The sequence below is a fragment of the Gordionus sp. m RMFG-2023 genome, chromosome 1, assembly GCF_954871325.1.
Source record: "Gordionus sp. m RMFG-2023 chromosome 1, tfGorSpeb1-WG-v2, whole genome shotgun sequence".
Lineage (NCBI taxonomy): Eukaryota > Metazoa > Nematomorpha > Gordioida > Chordodea > Parachordodidae > Gordionus > Gordionus sp. m RMFG-2023.
In genome coordinates this window covers 59,498,089-59,525,196 of record NC_088775.1, presented here as the reverse complement: position 1 = coordinate 59,525,196, position 27,108 = coordinate 59,498,089, and the positions used below count along the sequence as shown (strand labels likewise).

Here is a 27,108-nt window from a genome sequence, read left to right as displayed (position 1 = left end):
TTAGTTAAAGATATGTGTGCAAAATTAATTTCGATTTTGCTCGGTAGTTCATGAGTACGGTTTACGAAGCTTGGGATCAGCATAGAGCCAACCATGTCATCCATGTAACTCTTTTCCCTCTGTTTTAGCATTGATATATTGAGCAAATAACCATAATTTTATATAACATTTTTATTAATTAAGAGTTAATTTGTTTCTAATGTGAAGACTAAGAAATATAGATAGAAGTTGCAATTGACGTATAAAATTGCTGAGGTTTCTATTTTGTTTATTTTTTTAGTCTTTGCTAGAGTAAGCAAGTTACTATTTATATTGGTGTGGAAAGATGAGACCCCCAAATAAGAGATTTGACCATTCCATGGAATAGTGGTCAGGCCGGTCTTAAGCCGTCATCTGTTGAAAAATTGCAAGGTTGTAGAATATTAGGTATGTGAGCCTTTTTTATAAGGAGGCAAAATAATTTGTTTATTGAAGAGTGTCATTTAACTGGGTTGCATCCGAGTCTAAATCTTATGTCACTCTTAGTTTCTCATTGGTTAAGATCACCAGGTTTTGGCTCGGCAAGGCTTCCAGCCATTCGTGACAGTCAATTTTAACTCGTTTTGAAGTAGTTGAATGTCTTCAAGAGATGATGAGGAAAATAAGTAAATTTTTGTGAATCATTATTGTGGGAAAAGGTATATCAAGAGCAGGGCTGTTAGCTATGGGGCGGGCTCCCTAAAAAATTTTTAGCCCCCAAACCTGGCCCCTAGAAAAAATCTTTGGCCACCAAAATTTAAAATTATTAATGATTTAATTTTAGTTAGCAATAATAAATAAATTTTAATGAAAATAAAACACATTTTTTAGAAAAATATTATTTATTTAATTTATATAAATTAATAAAATAATTACCCTTGTTGAGAGAAAAAATTTAAAAAATTTGTCCCAAAATTTTTAATAATCCAGTAATAAATTGTGATATAAAGAATATCACTGTAAACTATGATTAACACTCATGGTAATGAAGAAGGAAGTGAAAGGAAAATTATGGAAATAAGTTCCCCTGAATCAAATCCCAATCCTAAAATTTTAGATGCAAAATTTTTTAAATAGTTCAAGTCAAAAGAAAATGTATAAGCTGAATGTCAAACCTGTAAACACAAAAAAATGATAAAGGGTTCAACATACTCCTCTGCAAATTTTTTTAAACATATTATATATTATTTATATGATAATTTTAAGTTAATATATAATTATATATTTTTTAAAAAAATTAGAAATACCATTTAAGCATACCCAATATAAAGCAAACTCTACCATAATAAAAAAAATTCAACCCACTATTTCAGCTTCATTTAATGCCATTAATAAAATAAAACCAATAATTACACAAAATAAAATTGAAATGGAGTAATGGAAAATGTGTATTATGGAATGCAAGTGTAAGGCTCAAATCTTCTGAAAAGATAAGGGAGATAACAAGCAATCAGCTAAAATTTCCTTGCATAATCATCTGAAATAGCCTATAGGATAGTATGAATTCACTGTTAAAATATAAATCTCATTTTAATTTATTATTTGAAATAATTGATTGTCCCATTTAAAGAAGCGGATATTGTTTAGACAAACTACAAGAGCAGAGTAGAACAGAATTAGTGCCCATACTATTTGTGGATAAAAGGGACTTAAGTAAACTTAAAACATAAGTTGAAATATTTTCTACCTTTATTAAAAGTTGTCCAAGATACAAAAGATTTGGGGAATTTTTTTCTTATGATGATAAATATAACGAGGCTTTTGTGGCACTATTATCCCATCTATATTTTAAGAACTTATGAATTGTCGGATGATAAAAAAAAAATACTTTTGTATTATTAAAAGAAGCACTAAATTTAGTACCAGTAGTGTATAATCAAGTTCAAACTATAACATCAAGATTTAATATCTAATACAGAAAATGATGATCATTTTTCTTTTGGTGAAACAAATGTTACTGAGTTCAATAATACAAATAAAATTGAGCTGGATTTTAAATTATTTTAAAGACCGTCGAAATACATTAGAAATGCTTACTTTTATCCTTCCACTAAGGAGTTTTCTTTAAATATAATACTGCAATATCTTAATAAGCTCCAGTTGAAAGGTTATTTAGTTTTGGCACAATGTAAAATATACCGAAACGGCAAAGGTTTAATGATAAATTATTTGAAAAATTGATTATCTTAAAAAATAATGATTCTATTTTAAATACTCTTTTGCAAATTATTATTTCAACTCACCTTAAAAATACTAGTATCCCTTCCCTGACTATGCTATGCATGGGCTAAAACTAATAATAAATGGCTTAATTATTATAATTAACTCGTCATTAAATATTCTATTAATTATTGTAATATTCATTCTTATTATATGCTTATGTTATGTTCTTCACCAATAAATAATAAAAATTATATTTTATAACTATTCTAAATTGGTAATGATAATTTTATAAAAGTGTCTTGTATTTAAGATAATGATCTGCATCGGGCCTAATTTTTCAAGCCCGGCCCGGTCCGAAATTTTTTTTATAAAAGTTTTGCCGGTCTGGCCCGAATCCGAAATTTTTTTAAAAAAGTTTTGCCGGCCCGGCCCGAATTCGAAATTTTATTTAAAAAAATTTATCGGCCCGGCCGGGACCGAATTTATTTAAATATAGAAATTAATTTTTATAATTACTCAAAATAAATACATATGTTATATGTCGTTTAGTTTTAAAAAATAAAATCAAATATTTTTATTTTACATAAAAAATTCAATATAAATTGATAATAAAAAAATTTCCAAGGTCCGACCCGACCGGGCCCGAATTTTTTTAAAAAATATTAGGCCCGGCCCTGCCCAATTATTTTAAATAAAAATTTTGAAAATAATTATATATTAATTTATATATTAATATATCCAATATTTCATTTAAATTGCTTGCTTATTTTTGAAGTATGAAATCAGAACTTAATTAATAATGAATATAAATATTGCAACATTTGCTGTTCAGTCAAACCCTTGATCATTACTACTTTCTACACGATAGAAAAAACTTTTGAAAAAAAAGGATTACCACGATTAGTGTTGTTAATTGGTTGGTTGTGTAATACCCAGACCCGGAGTTTGGGTCTAAAAATCGACTAAACCAGCTCTGAGCATGAACCTCGAGCACAGGCCCAGGGTTCAGATGAATAACACATTTGGATTTTATATATCCAGTAACAATTTAAATTTTTCTTTAATTTCATATTAGATATTATTTTCTTTTCTTTTAATTTTTAAATCAAAATATAAATCCTTTCTTTTTTTGAGGTTTAAAATAATTCCCGGCATTAAAAAAATAGATTCAAAACAACAAACCAGTGGATGGGCCATGGAAACTTTCTTAAAACGTTTCAGCATGCCCAGGCTTAATTGCTATGCCCCATACTAGTTCAGAATTAGGTGCGAACTTTATAGCCGAATTTGTTTAATTTCATCGCTTATTTTTTAATATTAATTTTTTTTATAATTTTAGAAATGTATCTTGGAGAAGTACATTTGATAGCATTAGTTCCTAAATTCGACAAGATTTAGCTTGAATGGGATATTTAGAATACTTCTGAATATTAGTTTTATTTAGGGGGGGGGGGTTCTCCTGCCTATTCTGAAGTCAAAATATATAAAATCAATTTACACTTTTTATATAGTTTAAGCTATAACTGAATAATGGCTAAATAAAGGCTAACTTGGCTTAATCTTCAGGCGCTTGCCGAAGAAAATCCGTTAACATTAAGGTGTTTTAATTTATATTAATTTCTTCTAAATTTGAGCCTCTATCTTTTTAAGAAAGACTCCAAAGCCAGAGTTATAGTTTTCGGCTAAAAACTTGGTCTATCCGATTTTTTAACGGCTAAAATAATATTTAGTTTGAAGAAATTTAAAATTAAAATTGTCGTAAAATTTAAAAAGAATTAACTTTAATATTAATTAAAGTTAAATTATCGGTAGTTTTTAAAAAATAATGTTTTTCTCGACATTTTCTTTCAACTCCAAATTTTTAAAAGTAAGTGTGTTATTTTAATATTTTCATAAACAAAATATTTCTATCTCAAAGGGATTTATTTTTAATTTAATCAACATGTTTATTAAATCATCACAACACTGAAAAATAATAATTAATAATTATTATTAAAAAAATGCATGCTGATTGTTAAGGATAATTATGTTATGGCAAATTTTAAAAAATAATATGTTCAAGAAATAATTAATTATCGATATTATAACTAAGAATTTTTTTTAAAGTTGTATTTTAATTCTATAAACCCCACAAAAGTTTTGAAGAAGGTTGTACTATATAATATATAAACTAATATATATGTGAATTTAACGTAGTCTGGAAGAAATAAAATGGCTAGGTCAAATTGATTCCAATCAATATTTAAATGGCAAGAAAATGAGATTAATTAATGTGTAATAAAACAATAAACAAAGCTCTAATTTATAATTAGAATGTATAATAAGATTTAATTTAAGATTAGTAAATGAAATTTATTTTTCTTAGTTTTCGTTTATCTGAACCCCGGGTCTAAACCAGAGGTATAAACCACGGGGTAAATTTTACGACCAAGCAAATTAACAACACTAACCACGATCTACCTTTAAAATAAATTTGGCAATTGTAATGTTTTTAACGCATTTTTAATATTTTACTTGAACTTTTGTTTTTCCAGGGATGGGAACAGGAGCATCCAAAAATCTTGATATCCAGGATTCTATCATATTCACAATGTGTATAATCATGGGTTCGAAATTTTCTCTATCCGATATTTCGCAAATCAACATATTCCATAGTGCATCTTCAGCGCTGTAAAAAAATATGTAATTATAATTAAATAAAGAAAGAAAGGGCAAAGATAAGAATAGATAGAGAGGCGGTCCTAAATAAATTTAAACAAAATATTGAAGAATTAAGTTAGTAGTGAATATATGTAGTAAATCGGCGATTTGTGGAATATAGCGAGAAAGTAAGATGAGGTTTATAAAAAAAATGGACCAAATCGATTTTAAATATTAAAAAAGAGGCATAGATGTGAGACATTTTTCATGTAAAAAATATATAACCATAAAATTCCTTGTAAAATATTTTTTTAAAAGAGAGGTAGAGGTGAACCTTTGTTGGAAACCCCAGAGGGAGAGGTAAATATACATTTATTACCATTGATGAAAATGTATACACTTAAGCAAAATTTTACAATTATAACAAATTCTTTCGTAGGGGTTAAATAAATTGGGAAAAGATTGCAAAGAAAAATATGTATGGTTACTGGAAACCTTATGGCAGATAACACTACGATAAAAGTGCTGTTTAACACAAGTACCGCTACATCCGTCAGGTATCTTAAGAAATTTATAAAATATTGGTCGGAAGTTATCGTTATCAGCTATAGAGTTATAAACACTACGAATTATGGAATACACAGAAGAAGTAGAAACTGGTATGGAGTAGAATTCGATTATATAAACAGTTATATGGTGGAATTGGACGCCAAAGGGTCGGTTTTTTCAGTTTTGCTTGTGATATAGATGGATAATAAAGAGAAACAACTAACGAAAACCATATTAAAAGTTCAGATGAATGCCTTACAGGCCCATTTCAATTTATAGGAATACTAGGCAGGGTTGTGCATTTGACAGGTCAAATAGGATTCGGTTAATTAACCGATAACCAGCCAAATATGGTCTAATTCAAATAAATGTTTTTTAAGACAATATTAACTTTATTTTATATATAATAGTAAAAAAAATGAATCTATGTAAAATTATATTTTTCTAAATTCTATAATTAATGTTTCACTCTATTCATTATTATCATTTTCTTCAATATTCTTAATAATCTTAGGTTATGATATACTACGAAATTTATGGTTGACGAGATCTTCAAACAATTTCTTCTCTTCGTATGAATATTGCCCCAAACAGACAAATTTCTTTCTAAAAAAGATAACTAAGAATTGTTAGTAAACTATTAGACACTTCTCTTAATGTTCAAAATGGGCACAGCCCACTCCATTAATTTGAGGCCGAAATCTGATTGGTTTTTAGGAATACTGGTTTCTACATTTTTCTAATAAATATACCGTCGCTCATCTAAAATTTATGATATCACTAAAATATCTTGTAAAATGCAATATTCTTATATTATATCACTTCCTGCATCCACCAGTAAGATGATCCTCTTATATTGGGGATCCAATCATCAGCAGTTCAGCGTGTCACATGTATTTGGATTTATCTTTTTCAAACGTATCTTTAATATTTTTTCTTCAGGCTGCGTCCAAAATGTTTAGAAAAAATCCTTAAAATTTTATAATTTTCGCAAAATAATAACAAAACACTTTGGACACATTTAAGTTTTAAAAAAAATTAAAATATTCAAAATGCTTGATATGATTCAATTATTAGTTATTTATTATATAATATTTGAAGCAGGCGCGTACGCAAGAATTTGGTCTGGGAGTGGGGGGGGGGGGGGGGTTAATAAATATTTTTAAGAAATATTATTGTTATTTAAAAATATCAAGCATAAATTTATTAGGACTAATAACTATTTTTAATACACAATTTTAAATTATATGAATTATAAAAAAATAATATATATAAACCGGCACATAAAAAACTATAAAATAAATGTGAATTAAAGAATATAAAGTGAATATAACCACCATATGAATCACTTAAATGACCCAAAATAGAAATTTGAATTTTTTGAGCCTTTAAAATTTATATATAAAGTAAAAAAATTTAATGTTGGAAATATAAATATTAATACACAAAAAGTTTCTTAGGAATAATTGTATTTTGTATTATATTTACAATGTAAAATCCAATCTTCGTTGGGATTGACCTAATTTTTCAATTACTCATCCTTGCTTGGCGTCAAATGCTTATAAATATTTAAAAGATCCAAACCATTCAATCCACTTTCAAAAGTTGTACTTCTTAGATATGTTTTCAGAGAACTGCAGGCCTGGTTCCCGGGTCGGATCGTATTTTAATTTTTTAAATAGACCCGGCAGGGCCTGATTTTTTTCAAAAAAAAATTATCCGGGCTCGGCTATATATTTTAAAACCAAATATTTGAAATTAGCTATAAAAATCAAAAATAAATATAATTTCTTTAAAAAAAACCCGGGCCGGGCCGAAAAAAAATTATGAAAAAAAATCCATACCCTGCAAATTGTATCTCTGCAGGGCTCTGTTATTCTTCTTAAAAAAGAGAATGTTCTCTCATTAGTTTACTAATGGGAAGAGTTGTTAATATATATAATCATTTTAATACATTGGGAATAAAATCTAAAATGTGTTTGAAATTATAGAAAGCATCCATAGCATTTTTTGGGACTATATCTTAGTTAATCTTTTAAACATAGTTAGTTATTCAGCTAATAAGACATCAAACAAATAATATTTTTTTTCTATCACCATCATGAAAAAGATTGGGAAGGCTTTTGTGGAAGTAATATCTGCAGATTGGTAAGTCCTGCATGATGAATTAAAAACCATTCATTTATTTGGATTATAGTTTTATAATACTTTTCTACTGATCTTATACTAATGTTTTGACGATGAGCTTGCCTTGCTGCAAATCGAGTGAAACAAATATTAAACACGTATAGCTCTCCTTTTGACTCAATGATAACATATAAAATTGAAATTCTTCATCAACATTAGCCCTAATTTCCTTGAGTTCTAATAAAATGCTCTCCGCTATTCTCATCTTCTTAATTAAGTCAATGTCATGTTTTTGAAAAGTATCACATAAAATAGTTGTATAATTAAATAATACATTCTAATGAGAAAAAAAAATTGAAATAAGTATTGAATCCAATAATTTTCTTGCTTCTGAGGAAATATTTCTTTCAGGCCATTGTGATATTTCAGTAATAGCATTAATAATCGGTTCTTCTAACTCCATAAAAGCTGCTTGATGGCGGAGACTCCATTTCGTTGGACAAGCTTGCACTTTCTTTCTCCCTGTTAGACAAGGAGTTTCAGAAAAATTATTATTTGACTAGAAATATGAAAATGGTAGATAAATATTACGCCAATGAAAACTTGAAATCGAAATTAATTGATAAATAACTTAATAGATGAATGTGATAAATAAATGTAATTAAATATATATTTAATATGAGATAGGAATAAATATTAACAAATATAAATTAATATAAACATTAATATTTTTGAAAAATATATCCGGCATCTGCATTTTTTGGCTTGGGGGGGGGGGGGGGGGGGGGGGGTTGCCGCCCTGTCTCCTCCCGCTGCGTACGCCAATGATTTGAAGATACTACTGAACATAGAAATAGTGTTGTTAAACGGCTCATTTTGAGCCGATTTTTTAAAACGGTTAACTCAATATTTTAGCCAAAAAAATATTGCCTAAGTCTCGAGATTTCGATAATATATGCCTAGACCTTTGTTGCTTCTATAAGCAAAATCTTGAGGCTTGCGTAATATTTTTCTGGACGAAATATTGAGTTAGCCGTTTTTAAAAATCGGCTCAAAACGAGCCATTTAACAACACTGCATAGAAATAGGCATAAATATTTGGAATTCAGGTGTATATTATAATTAGAATATTAATAAATATTTTATTCATTATAGAGGTCATGCACTTTTTAAAATATTTGATATTATACCTTATTATCCTGATAAATTCCGTGATACAATTCACTTTTAATTATATTCTAACATATTTGAAGGAAATGGAGACCCCATAAAAACAATATTAGTATAAAGAATAGGCTTTATATAACCCTTGTGTATGATTTTTATTTTTTAATAAATTAGCTTAATATTTTTAGATATTTGACAACAGGAATGAGCTATAGAAAAATAACCTTATTTGCAAAAATTGGCAAATCATCAGTAGCTACTATTGTTACATGTATATTATTATTAAGGATAAGTCTTCAACCCAAGCATCTCTTTTTACCAACAGTTCAACAAATACTTGATATATCAGCAGAATACTCCAGGAAATCTGGTTTTCCTCATATAATAGGTGCTAATGATGGAAAGCATGTGAGAACAAAACAACCTAAAAAAGTGGATCTGTGTTTTTTAATTATAAAATATTTAATTCTCTTGTGCTACAAGCTGTAGCTGATCACAGAGAAAGGTTATTATATATTTTATTAATTTTAATTCTTTTCTAGATTCATGTTAATTGAGGTTGGTTTTCCTGGGTCTGTTTTAGATAGAAGCATTTTTACCAAGAGTCAATTTTATCAAGGAATGATTAATAAAATTAATAAGATACCTAATCCAAATTTCTTACATTCAACAGACATAATATCTTCATATGTATTTGTAGGAAATGATGCATATCCTTTATTAGACTTCATAATGAACTTTATAAAAGCCATTTAAATGCCCAAAATATAAATTATCTTCTGCTAAAATCTCAGTTGAGCGATGTATTGGGATTTTAACTGCCAAATTTAGGTATCTTCATAAATTATCTGAAACTAATATAGTTAATACAATTCAAAATGTAAAGCAGATTACCTTTTACATAATGTAATAATAGATATAGAGGGCATTCAAAATATAGAGCCTAGTTCAAAAGAATGCTATTTACCAGATTCGATTGAATCTCAATACCATCGCTCAAATGAGAACTCTAATAATTTAAGAGGCGCATTTCAAAGATATCTAAATATTTAATTGTATTTATTTTATATTTCAGTTATTAAACTTTGTATGAACCTATTATTAATAATGGTGATATATAAATATTATTTATATACTTAAGAAATACATATATGTTGTAAATAATTGTATCAATATTTGATAAACAGTTGGAAAACCTTAAATAATAATTTAAGGCTCATTTGTTTAGGAATATAATTTTTCCATAATATATATAAATTATTATATTTATAATATAATACAAAAATATGGATATTTTATATAAATAAAGCTAAATTTTCATAAAATAATTTTTTAAATTTAAATATAGCTTCAATTGACATTGTATTTATTAGGTATAAAAATAATATTTAAATATCACCATTATCAATTATAGGTTCATTTCATACACAGTTTAATAACTGAATCTCTTACATTATTAGAGTTCTCATTTGAGGGATGGTATTGAGATTCAATAAAACTGGTAAAGAGCCTTCTTCATTTGAAATTAGCTCTATATTTTGAATGCCCTATATCTATCTATTACATTATGTAAAGGCAATCTGCCTTAACAATTTGAATTGTATCAACTATGTTAGTTTCAGATAATTTATGAAGATGCCTAAATTTGGCAGTTGAAATCCCAAAACATCGCTCAACTGAGAGTCTAACACAAGATAATTTATTATTATAATTTATTTTTTGGGCATTAGGTATTCATTATGAAGTCTAATAAAGGATATGCATCATCTCACGGAGATTGTTTGTTGAAGGTAAGAAATTTGGATTAGGTATCTTAATAATTTTATTAATCATTCTTTGATAAAATTGGCTCTTGGTAAAAATGCTTCTATCTGACACAAACCCAGGAAAGTCAACCCGACCTCTATGATGAATAATATATTTATTAATATTTTAATTATAATATACCCCTGAATTCCAAATATATATGCCTATTTTTATACTCAATCGTATCTTCAAATATTATATAATAAATAACTAATTGAATCATATCAAGCATTTTTATTATAACTTTTATTTTAATTTTTTTTAAACTTAAATGTGTCCAAAGTGTTTTGTTATTAATTTGCGAAATTTAAATATTATGGATTTTTTCAAAACATTTTGGCCAAAGCCTAATGTAATATAAATTGGCAATTAGTAATTTTCTCAATACATGCTTTAGCAAATTTATTATATTTATTTATATATTGAGATCCAATCGAATAGATTATGAGCAAAATTCTTTTTTTTAATATTTCAAAATGAAATTCTAATATTCTAATATGAAAATTTTACATTTTTATATAAAATTATAATTAAATCGATGCCTTGAAGATACAAATATATTTTAACCTTATTGATTGATAAACATGCTTTAAATACATATTAGTTAATTAAATCAATATAGTTATTCACCAATAACATTTTAGAGTAATTGACCGTATTTGACCAGGTCAAATACTCCTTCTTTCAATTGACCGACTTTCCAACCCTGATACTAAGAGAAAACAGATTTAGTGAAAGTTGGTGATAAACAATCAATTAGGAGGATTTAGAAGATGGCTATTTGGGAGAAAATATACTCGTGGCAGTTAAAAGGAATGATTAAGAACGATATTAGGGGTCAAATAATTTAAGATATTGAAAGGGAAAGAATTAAAATGGTTTTAAAAGGGTATGAGAAATTAGCAGGTAGATTTTCTAACCAATTCTAAGCTATTGAATAATTATATAAATTTATTAAGATTAAAAAATATTAAGAGTATATCTTATAAATAAATGTTTGCTTTAGTCTATTGTTTTCACGATAATAAATTCGCAAAAAAGACATCCACAATAAAAGTTTCACGAAATAGACATAGAATCTAATTCTAGCAATAAATAATTTTATTTGCAAATAAATTAGAAATTATGAAAATGTTTACCACCAAATCTGCATACACTATAAAATATAGCAAAATACAACAAGAAATGTTTTAAAAAAGTAAAAGGAAAGAGGAAAAAAAAAAATAATGAAATAATAAAATATAATTAAATAAATTTTAACTAGACAGTTAAATAAAAATTATTTCGATTAGAAATGGAATTTATTTAGTTAAGATCCTTTAATCTTACAAATAAATAATAAATCGAACTAACTTCAACCCGGGTCGGCTGAAGTTATCACCGCAAAACGTCTTCCCTGCATCTATAATTTTCTTCAGGCAAGTCAGAGTGTCGCGGAACCGCGAAAAGAAAGGATAGTGGCTAAGTAAGCACAGTGAGGTCGGTAATCTTCTCGCTACTTCCCGATTTTGGTTTTCCGAATAGTAATTGATGCAAATACCAAACCGGGTGCGACCACTATCCTTATCTGTTAAGGTAAACACGAAAGATATTTGTTCTCTGATATCGGAACTATCTGATTTACGAGATAAATCGTTCGATAAGTTATAGCTGGAAGAGTTATTTGAGGTGGCGGTGGTAGATGTTTTAACAGCGGGCAGGGGTTCTGGTTGGGCGAAGTAAATTACATCAAGGGGTAGGGCAAAGTCGGGGTGGTCAAATTCGGGAAAACGCCGCAGCAAACTAGGACCCGATAAATCTTTACCCCATCGATTTTCTTCCTGATTTAGGCGTTCAGCCTCTAGGTGAGAAGGGGTCTCGTAATCGCGAGAATATTCGAATATATTTTTATTATTTTGGCCGGTGGTATGATTGAGCTCATCAGCTTGGAACAAGGTGTCATTAATATTGCCACCGGCAATATTACTATTATCGTCATTTAAATGGTGAGAGCTGTAACCCACTATGACAAAGTAATCTACTAGGCGTGGGCAAGCGTAACCGCCACGTTTTTCGTCGTTGAAAAAGCCCATTATTTGATATAGGTATAAATCTTTTGAAGGTTATATATTGTTAATTAATATTAGTTATATATTGTATCAAAAAAATGGATACATAACAAAAAAAAATAGCACCAATCGATTGGAGGATTATTTATTTGGAAGCAGTATAAGAGGTTCTACTTATATCTAGATTAACCTCATTTATAAGTTTTTTTCAAAAAAAAAATGTATCTATAATTAATTTTGGGGGATTTAAGTGTGATGGTACTTGTATAAACCATGAGAAAAGTCACGTATAAAATTTGATCTAATAAATTATTAATAAACACAAATATACCTGAGTATGAGAATCAATCTAAAGAAATATTAAATATTTTTTATACCTACCTAGTTATTAAAAAATTATACAAAATTTAGGTTAATTCATTATAAATTGACTCTCAGAATAAGGAGAAAAATCGATAAGTATTAACCTTTATCTTCCTAAAATATTAAGCTTAATCGGAAAAATCAATTATACACATATATTTTCAAATTAAATTTCATATAATTTTTGAATTTTTTATACTTCTCTAGAAAAGTTAATGATATAGAATCGCTCATATGATTAAGATTCAATTGAGGAAATTGGCGTTACTACATCTGATTTATTAAAATTTCCATTATGTCTATAAATCAATATTCATTAATAACTCCAACTCATATCTCTTTCTCAACCCTTTAATTGACTCAACCCATATGGCTCTAACTTTTGATTAGGGTTGTACAGATCTATTAATTTTTCACCGATCCGATATTTTCAGCCAATACTAAAAACACGATTCGATTCCGATATTTATATTGATTTTTATTTACCATCTATCTTTGAAGCAATGACATATAAATATCAGAGACCTGCAGAGGTACCATTTGCACTGCCCGGTCCGGATTTTTTTTAAAAAAAAATTTTTTAGGCCCGGCTCGGAATTTTTTTAAATTATATTAGACCTGGTATATACAAAAAATTCACCTATTTGGTATTTTATCATATTTTTCGGCGAGTATTATCATTTAATAAGCAAACATATTAGCTAATGTTGTTAAACGGCTCGTTTTGAGCCGATTTTTAAAAACGGCTAACTCAATATTTTCGCCAGAAAAATATTGTCTAAGCCTCGAAATTTCGATACTATATGTCTATTTTCAGGCTTGCGTAATATTTTTCTGGATAAAAAACTGAGTTAGCCGTTTTTAAAAATCGGCTCAAAACGAGCCGTTTAACAACACTGCATTTTATTTTTTTTATTCTAAACAGATATTTAGTATATTAAAAATTGATACTATAAAAAATTTGTGTAAATAATATTTTGAGAATATACTATATTAATTGTATTTATAAAAAAATTAAACTGATATTTTAATTAATAAAAAATATAACATATATTTTATTATATAATAATGTATTTTCCTTTGCTTATTTATTCCATGGCAGGAAAACTATAATAATGTAATAGATACTATGAGTGTTAGCTAGTGTTAACTTTCACCCACCTTATATTAATCATAACTATATATAATCATTATAACCATATCTAATTGACGAATATAATATAATTCATGTTGTATAAATTATTTAAAAAAATTTTACGGCCCGGCCCGACCCAGGTATTTTAAAAAAAAATTCAGACCCGGATCGGCCCGGGTATATTTTAAAAATTTAAAATACGGCCCGGCCGAGCCGGACTTAGGGCCGGGCCTGTAGGTCTCTGCTAAATATCAATAATTTCTATTTTAAAAAAAAACCAACTCACTTTCAAGTATGATCAAATGTATTTAGTTTTTTTTAATTCTCTAAAAGTTAATAATCTCATTCAGACCAGATCGGGCTTAAAAAAATTTCTTTAAATACCCGGGCCGGGTCTACATTTTTTTAAAAAATACCCGAGCCATATATTTTAAATCTCCATTATTAGCTATGAAAATTAAGCATAAATGCAATATATTTTAAAAAAATCAGGGTCAGGCATGAAAATAAAAAACCCGGATCGGGCCAAAAAAATTTTTTTTTTAAAATCTGGGCCGGACCCTGCAAATGGTATATGTAGGTCTCTGATCTCATTTAAAATTTACAATGTTTATGGGTGAATGTAGTATTGTTAAACAGCTCCTTTTGGCCGATTTTAAAAAGGACTAAATCAAAATTTTAGCCAAAATATTATTATCTAGCCTTGATATTTCGTCAATAGAAGTCTAAACCTTTCTGTCAATTGAAAATCAGCTTGAGTAAATTACTTTTGGCCAAAATCCTGAGTTAACCGTTTTTAAAAATTGGCTAAATCAAGCCATTTAACAAAACTAGTTGAATTTGACTCGTAAGCTATTTTAAAATCATTTTCTTGTTGCAGATAATATGTTAAAAATATTCTAAATTTATTTTTTAAACATTTCAACAAATAAACTGTAATTTAGTTCTTTTCATTAATTTATTTATATGTTAAAAAAAATTATAAATTATATTTACAATCATAAATAACCAAACCAAAAAAAAATATCGGATCGGTTTCTTAAAAATATGGTCCCGATCAGATATTTTTTGAAAAAACTAAATATAGGTGCCAATCTGATCCAATATTTAATATCAACATAGTTAATCCTTGCTCCTTCCCTCAGAGGTTGGGGTTCATAACAAAAAATTTTGCGGCTCTATTTAAAATTCAGCTTGCCTAAATTTAAATCAATATTTTCCTGATATTTTATCGCTAAAATTGTATAGAAAATAAGATCTTCTATTAAAATTTTTAATGGGTTATCACCAGGGTTACGATTCATTCAAACCAAAAGCGACAGATTTAACCATAATTTAACTCGTTCATATTTTTTAGAAGATTCTATGCTGTTAATTAAATTTTTAATTTTTGTTACATATCTCCTTAAAATTCTTACAAGTAATATTTCCTGAATTCAATATCTTTTATATTAAAATTAATTATTATTTATTCATCTTCATCTTCCTCGAATTTGAATTTATTATCAAGCGTCGTTATAATACTTAGATTTTCCCAGCTATTGTTTGTAAATTCTAGAATGCAAACGTTACTTGAAAGAAAAAACGCGCTACTCGTTAAGTCTAATAAAAGTGTGTTATCGTTACTCGTTACCTTGTGAAAAAAGGAACGCACGTTACTGGCTATTCAAAAAGTAACGCGTTACTCGTTAGTTGAAAAATTAAATATTATATACAAAAATTGTATATTACAAGATGAGATCCTTCTATAATAATTTTTTCCTATATATAATATAAATAAAATTATAAATAAAATTATATAAAAATAATATATTGATATAATATTTTTATAATAATTTTTTATTATTTTTAGACACTTGATTTTCGAAATTTTTATCAGATAAACAAGAGTGCTCAACACATCTCTCGCCGTGCTAAACATAGGAGGAGGAGTTGTATTATATTTAATAGATAAAAATTAATTGGAATATATTGAAAATAAAGAATAATCCTCATTTTAAAAAGCTTAATAAATAATCTTCAAAAGAATCTTCATTCAGATCTTCATCAAATTTTTTTCTATCTTTATCAGAAAATAATCTGGCTTGTTGTTTTTAAAGGAATCAAAGTTTGCTTTTTCTTTGAGAAATAAATTCAAGATTTCTACCTTCGTTGACCAATAATTTTATCCAGGACCAATTTAATTTAAATAGAAGGTGAATTATTACTGATAGTATTTATAAACAATAATTTAAATGTATATCTTTTATCTAACCTACAATATATCTATGAATGACTTGTCATCTGAAAATCTCTGTAATTTGGATTTACCATAAGATTCGTACTAATTTATGCATTATTAATTTTTTTTTAAAATCTATATGATTTATTTTTTTAAAAAAAGGTAATAAAATACTGTAATGTAATAATAAAAAAAAAAGAGAAAGAACATGAAGAGGTGAATCTAGGTTATAGCACCATGGATTGATATGCTATGCGACCTACAAATTTTCATTGAGAAATGTTGGCATAGGTAAAAACCTTCTTGATGGTCCCCCGAAATTAAACGCATATTTTGGCCGAGTGCCATGAAAAATTCCAATGCTCTAGGTCCAAAAGTACCGATTGTATCAGAAACAATCGGGGTTATAGTAATATTGGGAATGGTAATGTATTTATTGATCTCTACAATTAATTTTTGGATTGAAACTTTTTAACCACGTTGTTTAAGGTCGTCTCTATATTAATAACTAGACCTAAATAAACTTCGACCCTTTTTCAAAAATTATCCTAATACTGAATTGGGATATTTTGGGGGATATATAGGATTAAAAGCTATGTTATTTTATAAACTCTTTCGAGAGCCGGTAATAATGATTGCCATCTAGTTAGAACATTTCTTCTGATCATTTCAATTACTCATCCTTGCTTGGCGTCAAATGCTTATAAATATTTAAAAGATCCAAACCATTCAATCCACTTTCAGAAGTTGTACTTCTTCAGAGAACTGCAGGCCTGGTTCCCGGGTCGGATCTTATTTTAATTTTTAAAATACACCAGGGCAGGGCCTGATTTTTTTTAAAAAAAATTATCCGGGCTTGGCTATATATTTTAAAACTAAATATTTGAAATTAGCTATAAAAATCAAAAATAAATATAATTTCTTTAAAAAACCCGGGCCAGGCCGAAAAAAAATTTTGAAAAAAAATCCAGGCCGTGCCCTGCAAATTGTATCTCTGCAGGGCTCTGTTATTCTTCATAAAAAAGAGAATGTTCTCTCATTAGTTTACTAATGGGAAGAGTTGTTAATATATATAATCATTTTAATACATTGGGAATAAAATCTAAAATGTGTTTGAAATTATACAAAGCATCCATACCATTTTTTGGGACTATATCTTAGTTAATCTTTTAAACATAGTTAGTTATTCAGCTAATAAGACATCAAACAAATAATATTTTTTTTCTATCACCATCATGAAAAAGATTGGGAAGGCTTTTGTGGAAGTAATATCTGCAGATTGGTAAGTCCTGCATGATGAATTAAAAACCATTCATTTATTTGGATTATAGTTTTATAATACTTTTCTACTGATCTTATACTAATGTTTTGACGATGAGCTTGCCTTGCTGCAAATCGAGTGAAACAAATATTAAACACGTATAGCTCTCCTTTTGACTCAACGATAACATATAAAATTGAAATTCTTCATCAACATTAGCCCTAATTTCCTTGAGTTCTAATAAAACTCTCCGCTATTCTCATCTTCTTAATTAAGTCAATGTCATGTTTTTGAAAAGTATTACATAAAATAGTTGTATAATTAAATAATACATTCTAATGAGAAAAAAAAAATTGAAATAAGTATTGAATCCAATAATTTTCTTGTTTCTGAGGAAATATTTCTTTCAGGCCATTGTGATATTTCAGTAATAGCATTAATAATCGGTTCTTCCAACTCCATAAAAGCTGCTTGATGGCGGAGACTCCATCTCGTTGGACAAGCTTGCACTTTCTTTCTCCCTGTTGAACAAGGAGTTTCAGAAAAATTATTATTTGACTAAAATATTAAAATGGTAGATAAATATTACGCCAATGAAAACTTGAAATCGAAATTAATTGATAAATAACTTAATAGATGAATGTGATAAATAAATGTAATTAAATATATATTTAAAATGAGATAGGAATAAGTATCAACAAATATAAATTAATATAAACATTAATATTTTTAAAAAATATATCCGGCGTCTGCATTTTTTGGTGCGTACGCCAATGGGTGGAGTTGAAAAGCTGTGGATTTCATATGGAATCACTTAGATAAAATTATGTTACAAAATATTTTTAACTTTTTTGAAATTATTTTTTTTAATTGATTTTAGAATTGAATAATAATTTTATTTGTATTTTGTAATTTAATGCCTCTACAGTCAGGATGGTGGCAACCCAAATTTTAAAGTCCAGTCAAAATTAATATTCCCATATTAGTGTTGCTAAACGGCTCATTTTGAGCCGTTTTTTTAAAACGGCTAACTTAATATTTTAGCAAGAAAAATATTGCCTAAGTCTAAAGATTTCGATAAAGCAAAATCTTCAGGCTTGGATAATATTTTTCTGGATGAAGTAATGAGTGAGCCGTTTTTAAAAATCGGCCAAAACATGCCGTTTAACAACTCTATCCCATATATAAAAATAAGTTGAGTCAGCATTAGTAATGGTTAAAAAATATCATTGTTATTATGAAAGTTTGTTATATAGAACTGCTAATATTTGTTTAGTTATAGATTTTTTCTACCCTCTTAACTAAAATAATTGAATAAAAGTTGTAATCAATTAAGAAAAGTGTATTTTGATGCCATACTGGCTTTTGCAGTTAAAACAAATATATAGTTATAATCAGTTTAGCAAAATTTCCTGTCAAGGTCAAGTTATATATTTATATATGTTCCCTACCCTATATATCCAGCCTGAGTAATAAATAAAATTAAATAGATGAGCATCATTAAATTATCATAGTTATTGCTTGATATTTAGATTTAATGTCTAAAATTAAAATAGTGAATTATATAAATATTTTTGAGATATATTTTATATTTCCATTTATAAAAAGTTGGGCTACAGTTAAAAAAAAATTTATTATTGAGCTTCAGGAGGTGGCTGGGAAATCAATTTTGCAGATCTATAATTTTCTTTAAACCATTAATTTCAAAAAATAGTAAATCAAAATGTATTGGTTATATTAATTAAGAATCTACCCCAAACCTGGATCAAGCAATTTATTTGATGGTGCCCACTGTCAAATTAGCTATAAAAGCATTCTTAACCATAAAATATTTATGTAAAAATAATCATGAAAATACCTTTATTGTATAATGTTGATCATTAATAATAGCTTTATGTATTAATTTTATTTTAAAGATAAATTATAAAGAATAAGCTTCTTTAAATTTCAAAAAGTTTAAAATAGATTCAAGGGTTAAACCCAAATCTCTATTCTTTTAACTGATCCTGGACCTTAAACCATTATTTTTAAGTATAATACCAATTAGTGTTGTTAAAATGCCCAATTTATTTCGATTTTAAAAAATGGCCCAATAAAGACTATAACCAAAATAACATTGTGTAATCTTAAGATTTTGCTCATAGCTGGCATTTGTCAATTCTCAATGCTTACATAATATTAGCTAAAGTATTGGCCCATTTTGAAAATTGGCACAAATCGAGCTTTTTAACAAAACTAATATTAATATCTTAGTGTTAATCCCCTTTTCAATTTACTAAAAATTTTGAGAAAATCAAAATAAAAAACCGATGACTCTTTTATTTAATAAAGTATACTGTCTAATTTAATAATATAGAAATAAAAATAGAATGAAGGGGTGGTAAGAACTATTTACTTCATGCATCTTTTATGATGTAGATAGTATTCTCCTAGGTGGTAAGGAGTAAATTTCTTACAACTATATTTCCATACTGTACCTAATATTTTTAAGATTTAGACTTTAATGCCTTAGTTTAATGTTAAATTTTATTATTTACAAAAATTATATTCTATAAAGAGGAGATGGGTACCTTAAATAGTCACGATGCTATTTATTCATACAAAACGATCACTTTATAGCTACAATGACTGTATTGCATAAATCATGATATTGGATTGCATATTGTTAAGAGCCCATATCATGTTTTAAAATAGATGAGATCTTTTTATATTTTAAAAAAAGATAGTATTTAAAAATAATTATATCATAGTTTACTTAAAGGCTAAGTTATTAATGAAGTTGAATTTGAAAGAAAAATCAATATTTAAAAATGTAACATATGGATTTTAAATAATCCACATGAAAAAATTATGAGATTTTGTTATGAATTTTGTAATGAATTGAATAATGATAAATTAAATATTAAATTTGAATAAAAAAAATTATATAAGACATTAGAATTCGGATTTGCATAGTTACACTTGAATTAAATTTTTTTAATAAAATTTATATCTACTTATAAATAAAGTTTTGTTATTTAGAGACAGCAGATATTTATATATATATAATTAACTATAAACTCAAAAACGATTTGGACAAGCCAACGTATAAAATTAAGTGCGATATAGAACAGCCAAAACGAGGAACCAATTTGTCAACAAGCTCTCAATGACAGCTTATATGAATTTATGGGAAAGCTTCTTTTAAGAGGGAGAATGTTGAATAGATAATTATTCGTTTCTTATTTTTGCGAATTTAAATAATTAAGCTTAACTTTTTATTCTTATTATTTTTATCCTCTTATTCTTATTTTGGCAAGACTAATTATATATTTCTTTGTAAATCTTTATTTGTATTCAAATTTGATATATTAAATTTTGTATATATATTGTAGATATTTTACAACTAACACAGTTATAATTAATTTTAGAAAAGAAGATAATATAATTCTTTTTACCTTGACCTAACTTTTTTAACACCATATTAGCAGGAAATTAGATTCCTTTGTAATGCGATATCGTAAAAACAAATATGGCATGCATTATTCAATCAACGCGGCATCTTTACCTCGCACAAATGCTGATATAGCATTGCTTGATGAACATAAAGTCACCATAAATAATAATAATTTTTTAATTTGTATTGATAATATTAATATTTATTTTTTCTACTCGTATTCTTTTATCTCGCCTTTGTTGGGCAGATGAAATATATTTAGATGGCAGGTTTAATGACACTCCTAAACTCTTTAAACAATTTTGCACCATAAATAAAATTATAAACAATACATTAATTGTTTGTGCGTATATTCTTTTACCAAATAAATATAAAAATATAAATATTCGAATGCATATTTAAAAATATTGTTTGTCATTAGGCTTAATTTTTTTCGCCATCAAGTGCAACAATTGATTTTAAAATTGACGTATTTTTAGCCCTCAAGGAAATTTTTCTGAAAATTATTGTAAAGGGTTGCTAATTCCATTTCTGTCAATGCATCGAAAGTCGTATTCAGGAATATCGCCTAACCCAACTGCACAGGCGAAATCCTAATATTTACAAATTTTTTCGAATTATAATGGTCATCTCATTTTTATTAGAATGAAATGTGCCATCTATCATGATTGAGTGTCGCCAAGCTCAATCTTTTCAATTGAGTTCTATTTATGATTTTTTTAAATTATTTTGAAAATAGTATTAACAGTAATGCCAAGTTCAAATATGAAATGTGGAACACACTTGATGTTAGAGGGGTGAGGACGAATAACCACGTTGAAGACTTTCATCGTGCTTAAAAGGAATACGCTCCTTATCCTTATCCAAACATTTATTGATATCATAAAAAATGTAAAGCAAGTTATGGATCTTATATTGATGCAGGATGATGGACGAAAAGTTTCCGAAAGAAAAAAATTTCATATTAGATGATAAAATAAAAGTGATAATAATCTCAATTGTGGAAATTTGTATAGATCTATTGAATATTTGGTAAAAATATCCAGATATTTATATTCCAAAAAATTTATTGGCATTTAACCCATTTTTTTTATATTACTATACTGGTAACATTTTGCCCATCATCTAATTAAATTTGTTATAAATTTTTTATGATATCAGTAAAAAAAATATTATGTTGATTCAAATTATTTTATTGTAGTTTGGTTTGATTAAAATAGTATAAGCCCATTTCAAAATCTATGTTATTCCTCAACTATTGCTATATCATCATTTGTGGATTGCTTTATAGGTAAAAGTTCACAATACTACTAATCATAATTTTTTTACATTAGAATGCTTGAATGGTACACTAAGCTCTTCCTTTGTGTATTTTTTTTATCAGTTTATATAACTTATATTTATTGTCGATATTTTTTTTATATTAAATATTTCAATTCAAAGTTATCATCTTTCATATTTTGATACCCTAAACCTATCATAATCGTTTTAATATTATTGCACGCACTATTATAACTTTATTTTTTAATCCGATATATATATATATAATTAAATATTTATAAAATACATTATAATATTGTCTACAAAGGCATTAATAAATAAAATTATATTTGCGACTTTTTAGAAAAATTTAATAATGAACAATAATTGAATGTTTTCTGTTGTCAAATTATGCACTTGTAATAAACATAAATTTTAGTATTTATCCATAGTTATATTGTATAAATACTAGAGGTGGGCGCGGGCCGTGAAATTACGCGTGATCCATCCTGTCACGGTAGGTCACGGCGTGAGTGTGAATAAATTTTAAATTCCAAGGCGTGACTGGGCGTGACGGGCCTTCCCAAAATTTTCCCCGGGCGTGATTGGGGGTGAACATAAATTTCCCGTGAATCATGGAAATTTTAATTTTTAAAATTGTTTTTTTATAAATATAAATTTGCAATTTTATAATTATAAATTTGCAATTTTATAATTATATTATATATTTTCTTATTTAATTTAGTTCTTTTTTAAAAAAGAATAATTTATGAAAAGTAAAAATCTTCCGCATTTTATAAACAACATCCGGTATCATTTCGTTAGTTCTATTTTCTTTTTATGTTTAGGTATTTTTTATCGCGAGACTTTATGCTAAATTTTGCTTAAACTTTTACAGAAAAATCAGTTATAAATCTTTAAATGCAACAGAAAGTGAAGGATTTTAAAGCTAGGCCAAGAGATAAATGTTGGTGTTACATATGGATATCAAAATATAAAAGTTGTGAACAGGAAAACTCTCATGAATACTATAGGTCCAAAAATATTCCATAAAATAAAATTTAAGAATAAAAGCATGATCAATAATAATTACTTGTCCATAATCACTGATCCTTGACGGATGACTATAAAAATCTAAGTTTTTTAACCATTACAGGACATATTATCATTAAGGATTTTAAATTAAAAACATTTGTTTTGGCCACAAGGGCAATGGATGAAAAAAACGTCAAAATTAAAAGTGTAGTCAATTCAATTTTAAGAGAATATATAGAAGTAGAAAATAAATGTATAGTTGTGAGTGATAACGGAGCAAATCTTATAAGTGCACTCAAAGATGACGAAACGCTAGCATGTATATGCCATATACTAAATAATATTTTGCATTATATTTTTGACAATTGTTTAACTGAAATAGCCTTAAATATAAATGGTGTAAAAAATAGTACAATATTTCAAACAATCTACAGCTAATATCAAACTAAGCCACACCCTTAAATAAGATGTAATAGCGAGAATAACGAGATGGAACTCTGTATATATCATGATACAGAGTTTCTTAAAATCATATTCTGAAATACAGGTGCACTTGTTTAGCAAGCAAAAATTAAATAGATTAGCCACAGTTGATATCAGTATCATACGCAAGTTAGATAAATTTTTATCAATATTTAAAGAATGCTCGGATAATCTGAGAGCAGATTCTCGTCCCACAATAAATAAAGTTTTTCTATGGAAACAAAAATTAAAAATTTTGTATACCTTCTAAACGTGATACAATAATAATCAAAACCTTAAAACACAGAATAAGATTTCTTTTAAAAGATTATTATGCAGCCACTACATAAAGTAGGATTAATTCTAGATCCGAATTTCAAAAGACTTAGGTTTTTAATAAAAGAAGAAAATGATATATATAAAACAATCATAAAAATGCTAAATGATATAAAATTAGATGATATGCATAAGTCGATGCCAATTATCATTTATAACTTTCCTAACTTATCCTAAACTCATAAAAAAAACCGTATATTCTAAATGGTCAATACCAACTATCACTTTCCTAATTCATCCTACACTCATAAAAGACCGTATATTCTAAAAAAAAAATTAGAGAATTTCTAGATGCTGATGAAGCATCAACATCACCGATGAAAGCTCTGAGAATGAACTTAAAAGATTCGTATAAGATAAATAACGACAATATTTTGAAGTTTTTGAAGGAATATTCATTTCCTTTTTTGAGAAAATTATCGAGTAAAATTATGTCAGCTGCTTGTTCGGCTTCTAGTGAAAAGTTATTTTCTGTAGCCAATCTCTTATTAGAGGAAAGGCCTACACAATTGAAATAAAAAAAGATGGACATTCTTTTTCTAAATAAATTTTGATTTATAGATTATATTTATTTTTTGTTATTAATATGGATTATGAAATTAGAGAAATAATAGAATGAATTTAAAAAAGTGTAAGATTATAGCAAGTGACGGTCGTTAATCAAAATATAGGTCGGGAAGAAAATTTTTTAATGGTAAGCGTGAATGGGCGTGAATTTTTTTATAGCCACCGTGAGCGGGCGGGTCGTGAATAAAAAATTAGCCCCGCGCCCACCTCTAATAAATACCTATGATAAAAATTTTATTAAAGAAGTACATAGTAAGAAAAGAAGTTATCAATACCATTAATCGTTAGAAATCTCAAAAAATAAAAATCTATAATTAAATCTGATATTTATAGGAATAATAAGTAAAAATACCTATGATAAAAATTTTATTAAAGGAAGAAAAGAGATTAACAGTCCCATTAATCATTAGAAATTTCAAAAAAAATTAAATACCTACGATAGAAATTTTATTAAAGGAGTTCCTACTAAAAAAAATATTAATAGTCCCATTAAACATTATAAATCTGAAAAAAATTAAAATATATGTATAAATACCTATGATAAAAATTTTATTAAAGGAGTTCTAGTAAAAAAGAGATCAACAGTCCCATTGATCATTAGAAATCACAAAAACATCAAAATATATGAATAAATCTGATATTTATAGGTATAATAAGTATAAATACCTACCATAAAAATTTATTAAAGGAGTGCTTATTAAGAAAAGAGATTAACTGTCCCATTAATCATTAGAAATCTCGAAAAAATTAAAATATATTAGTAAGTCTGATATTTCTGATTTACCCCTTTATCATCAAATTTATCTTTATTTCCTACCCAGCTAGAAGTCTCATGAAATTATATCAGAAAACGATGTAAGTAAATAGCTCCTAGTTCTACCATTCTTGATTATTTTTTTAGAATAGATATTACAAAAAAATTAATCTTATTTTTATTATTATATATATATATGTTATATCATGTATAAAAGTATATATCTATATTATAATTTTCCGATGTCCTCACAACGTCATCGTGACGTCATGTCATCGCTACGTCATGTCATCGCTACGTCATGTCATCGGTGCGTATTTATTTTTATTTTTTTTATTTGTTGATTTTATTTATTTATTTTATACAAACAGATGATCCTACCAATCATTGCCAAACAAAGAAACTGTTTTAGCTATTATCTGAAGATAATCCCACAATTCCTACAGAGTTAATCCTAATATTGTCTCCTATGCAAGTACAGTGCATTATTATTTTTATTTTATATTTTGCTTTTATTTTAGAAAACAGGCCCTATCTTAACCTCTTAATATCTGAACAAATTTTGGTTAATCTATCATTGCCAAACAAATAAAGAGATGACTATTTAATGAGCAAAATAAATATCCCCAAATAATCGAAGTCCTAATTTCTAAACAATAAGTTAGTATAATTTAATATAATATCATGCAATTATTGGATATCAAAGTAATACATTAAATATATTTATTTACAAAATATTACAAATTATTCATATTATCATTAATATTTTATACATTTACTCAATAAAATAACAACAGTCTTAATTTATTTTTAAATAGTATTTTTTTATAAAAGCATTATATAAATCCAATAATAAGGTAAGATTTGTTATTTCTTATAATAATATTAGGGCAGACCTGATTTTGTCATGATTCTTTAATAAGGGGTTGCCCAGGCTTTCCCAGTTTCCCTTATTACGAATTCACATGTTTTTTTTGCATATATAGCCGAATACTCCTAATTTTAATAGGGACCCCGGAGTTAACCCATAGACTAATTGGTAAATCAGAGATTTCCCCTTCATTAATTATAAATTTAATATCTCTGGGCTTGGTTTCAAAATCATTAAGGATTGAGGTGGGTTTGATAAAATCTTTTTAAATATTAAGATCTTGGATGCTTGGTTTTTTTTTATAGATATTGTAGGCTTGAACCTATATTGGGATTTTTTTTATGTTAAATGTTAGTCAAAAAAATGGCGACTCAACAAACGCCTTACCCGTTCTAGAATTACAGGTATGCGGGATAATAAGGACCTACGCCTGATATTAACTCCCCTACAGGTTTTTAATGTTTTATATATATAGGTTTATTTTATATTCACCCAGATACCTTCAACTGATATTTCTATAACCACTACCACATTCCCTATGGCACCTCTGCCATGCATATTTCGACATATATTTGATGACCACCACTCACCTTCATTAGATATCGGAAACATGACAGAAATATGCGCATTCTGCAATGCTAAAATGGAATGGAGAAAAATTATCAAAAAGCTCATGTAGAGATATTCAGTTTTCTACATGTTGCTTGAATGGGAAGGTAATTTTATTTAATTTCCCAATTACCACCAAATTTATTACGTTTATTTACCGGAGATCATTGTTCATCATCCCACTTTTTAACAAACAGAAAAGAGCATATAATTCCGCACTGTAGGAGTTAATATAAATAATAATTTATCCAATTCGCGATCAGGTAATTATACATTTCAA

The 27,108-nt window shown here is 27.2% G+C and overlaps 1 protein-coding gene across 8 annotated transcripts in view; it reads right to left on the bottom strand.

The window, feature by feature from the left end:
• LOC135931436 (MAP kinase-activating death domain protein-like) overlaps positions 1-20,286 on the bottom strand; it is a 120,024-nt gene extending 99,738 nt beyond the window's left edge. For 5 of the 8 annotated variants that reach the window (XR_010573039.1, XR_010573040.1, XM_065468537.1 and 2 more), the window contains exons 1-4: positions 20,254-20,285; positions 20,069-20,199; positions 11,824-12,562; positions 4,696-4,849 (exon numbers count right to left, since the gene is read on the bottom strand). Coding sequence is in view for 6 of the 8 variants with exons in the window: in XM_065468537.1 (XP_065324609.1) it covers positions 4,696-4,849; positions 11,824-12,542 (873 nt within the window). In the remaining 2 variants the exon portion in view is untranslated. Of the gene's footprint in view, positions 1-4,695; positions 4,850-11,823; positions 12,563-20,068; positions 20,200-20,253 lie in introns of all 8 variants that reach the window. The other 3 variants (XM_065468538.1, XM_065468539.1, XM_065468541.1) reach the window with 1 other exon arrangement.
• Between the last annotated feature and the right edge of the window lie 6,822 nt (positions 20,287-27,108).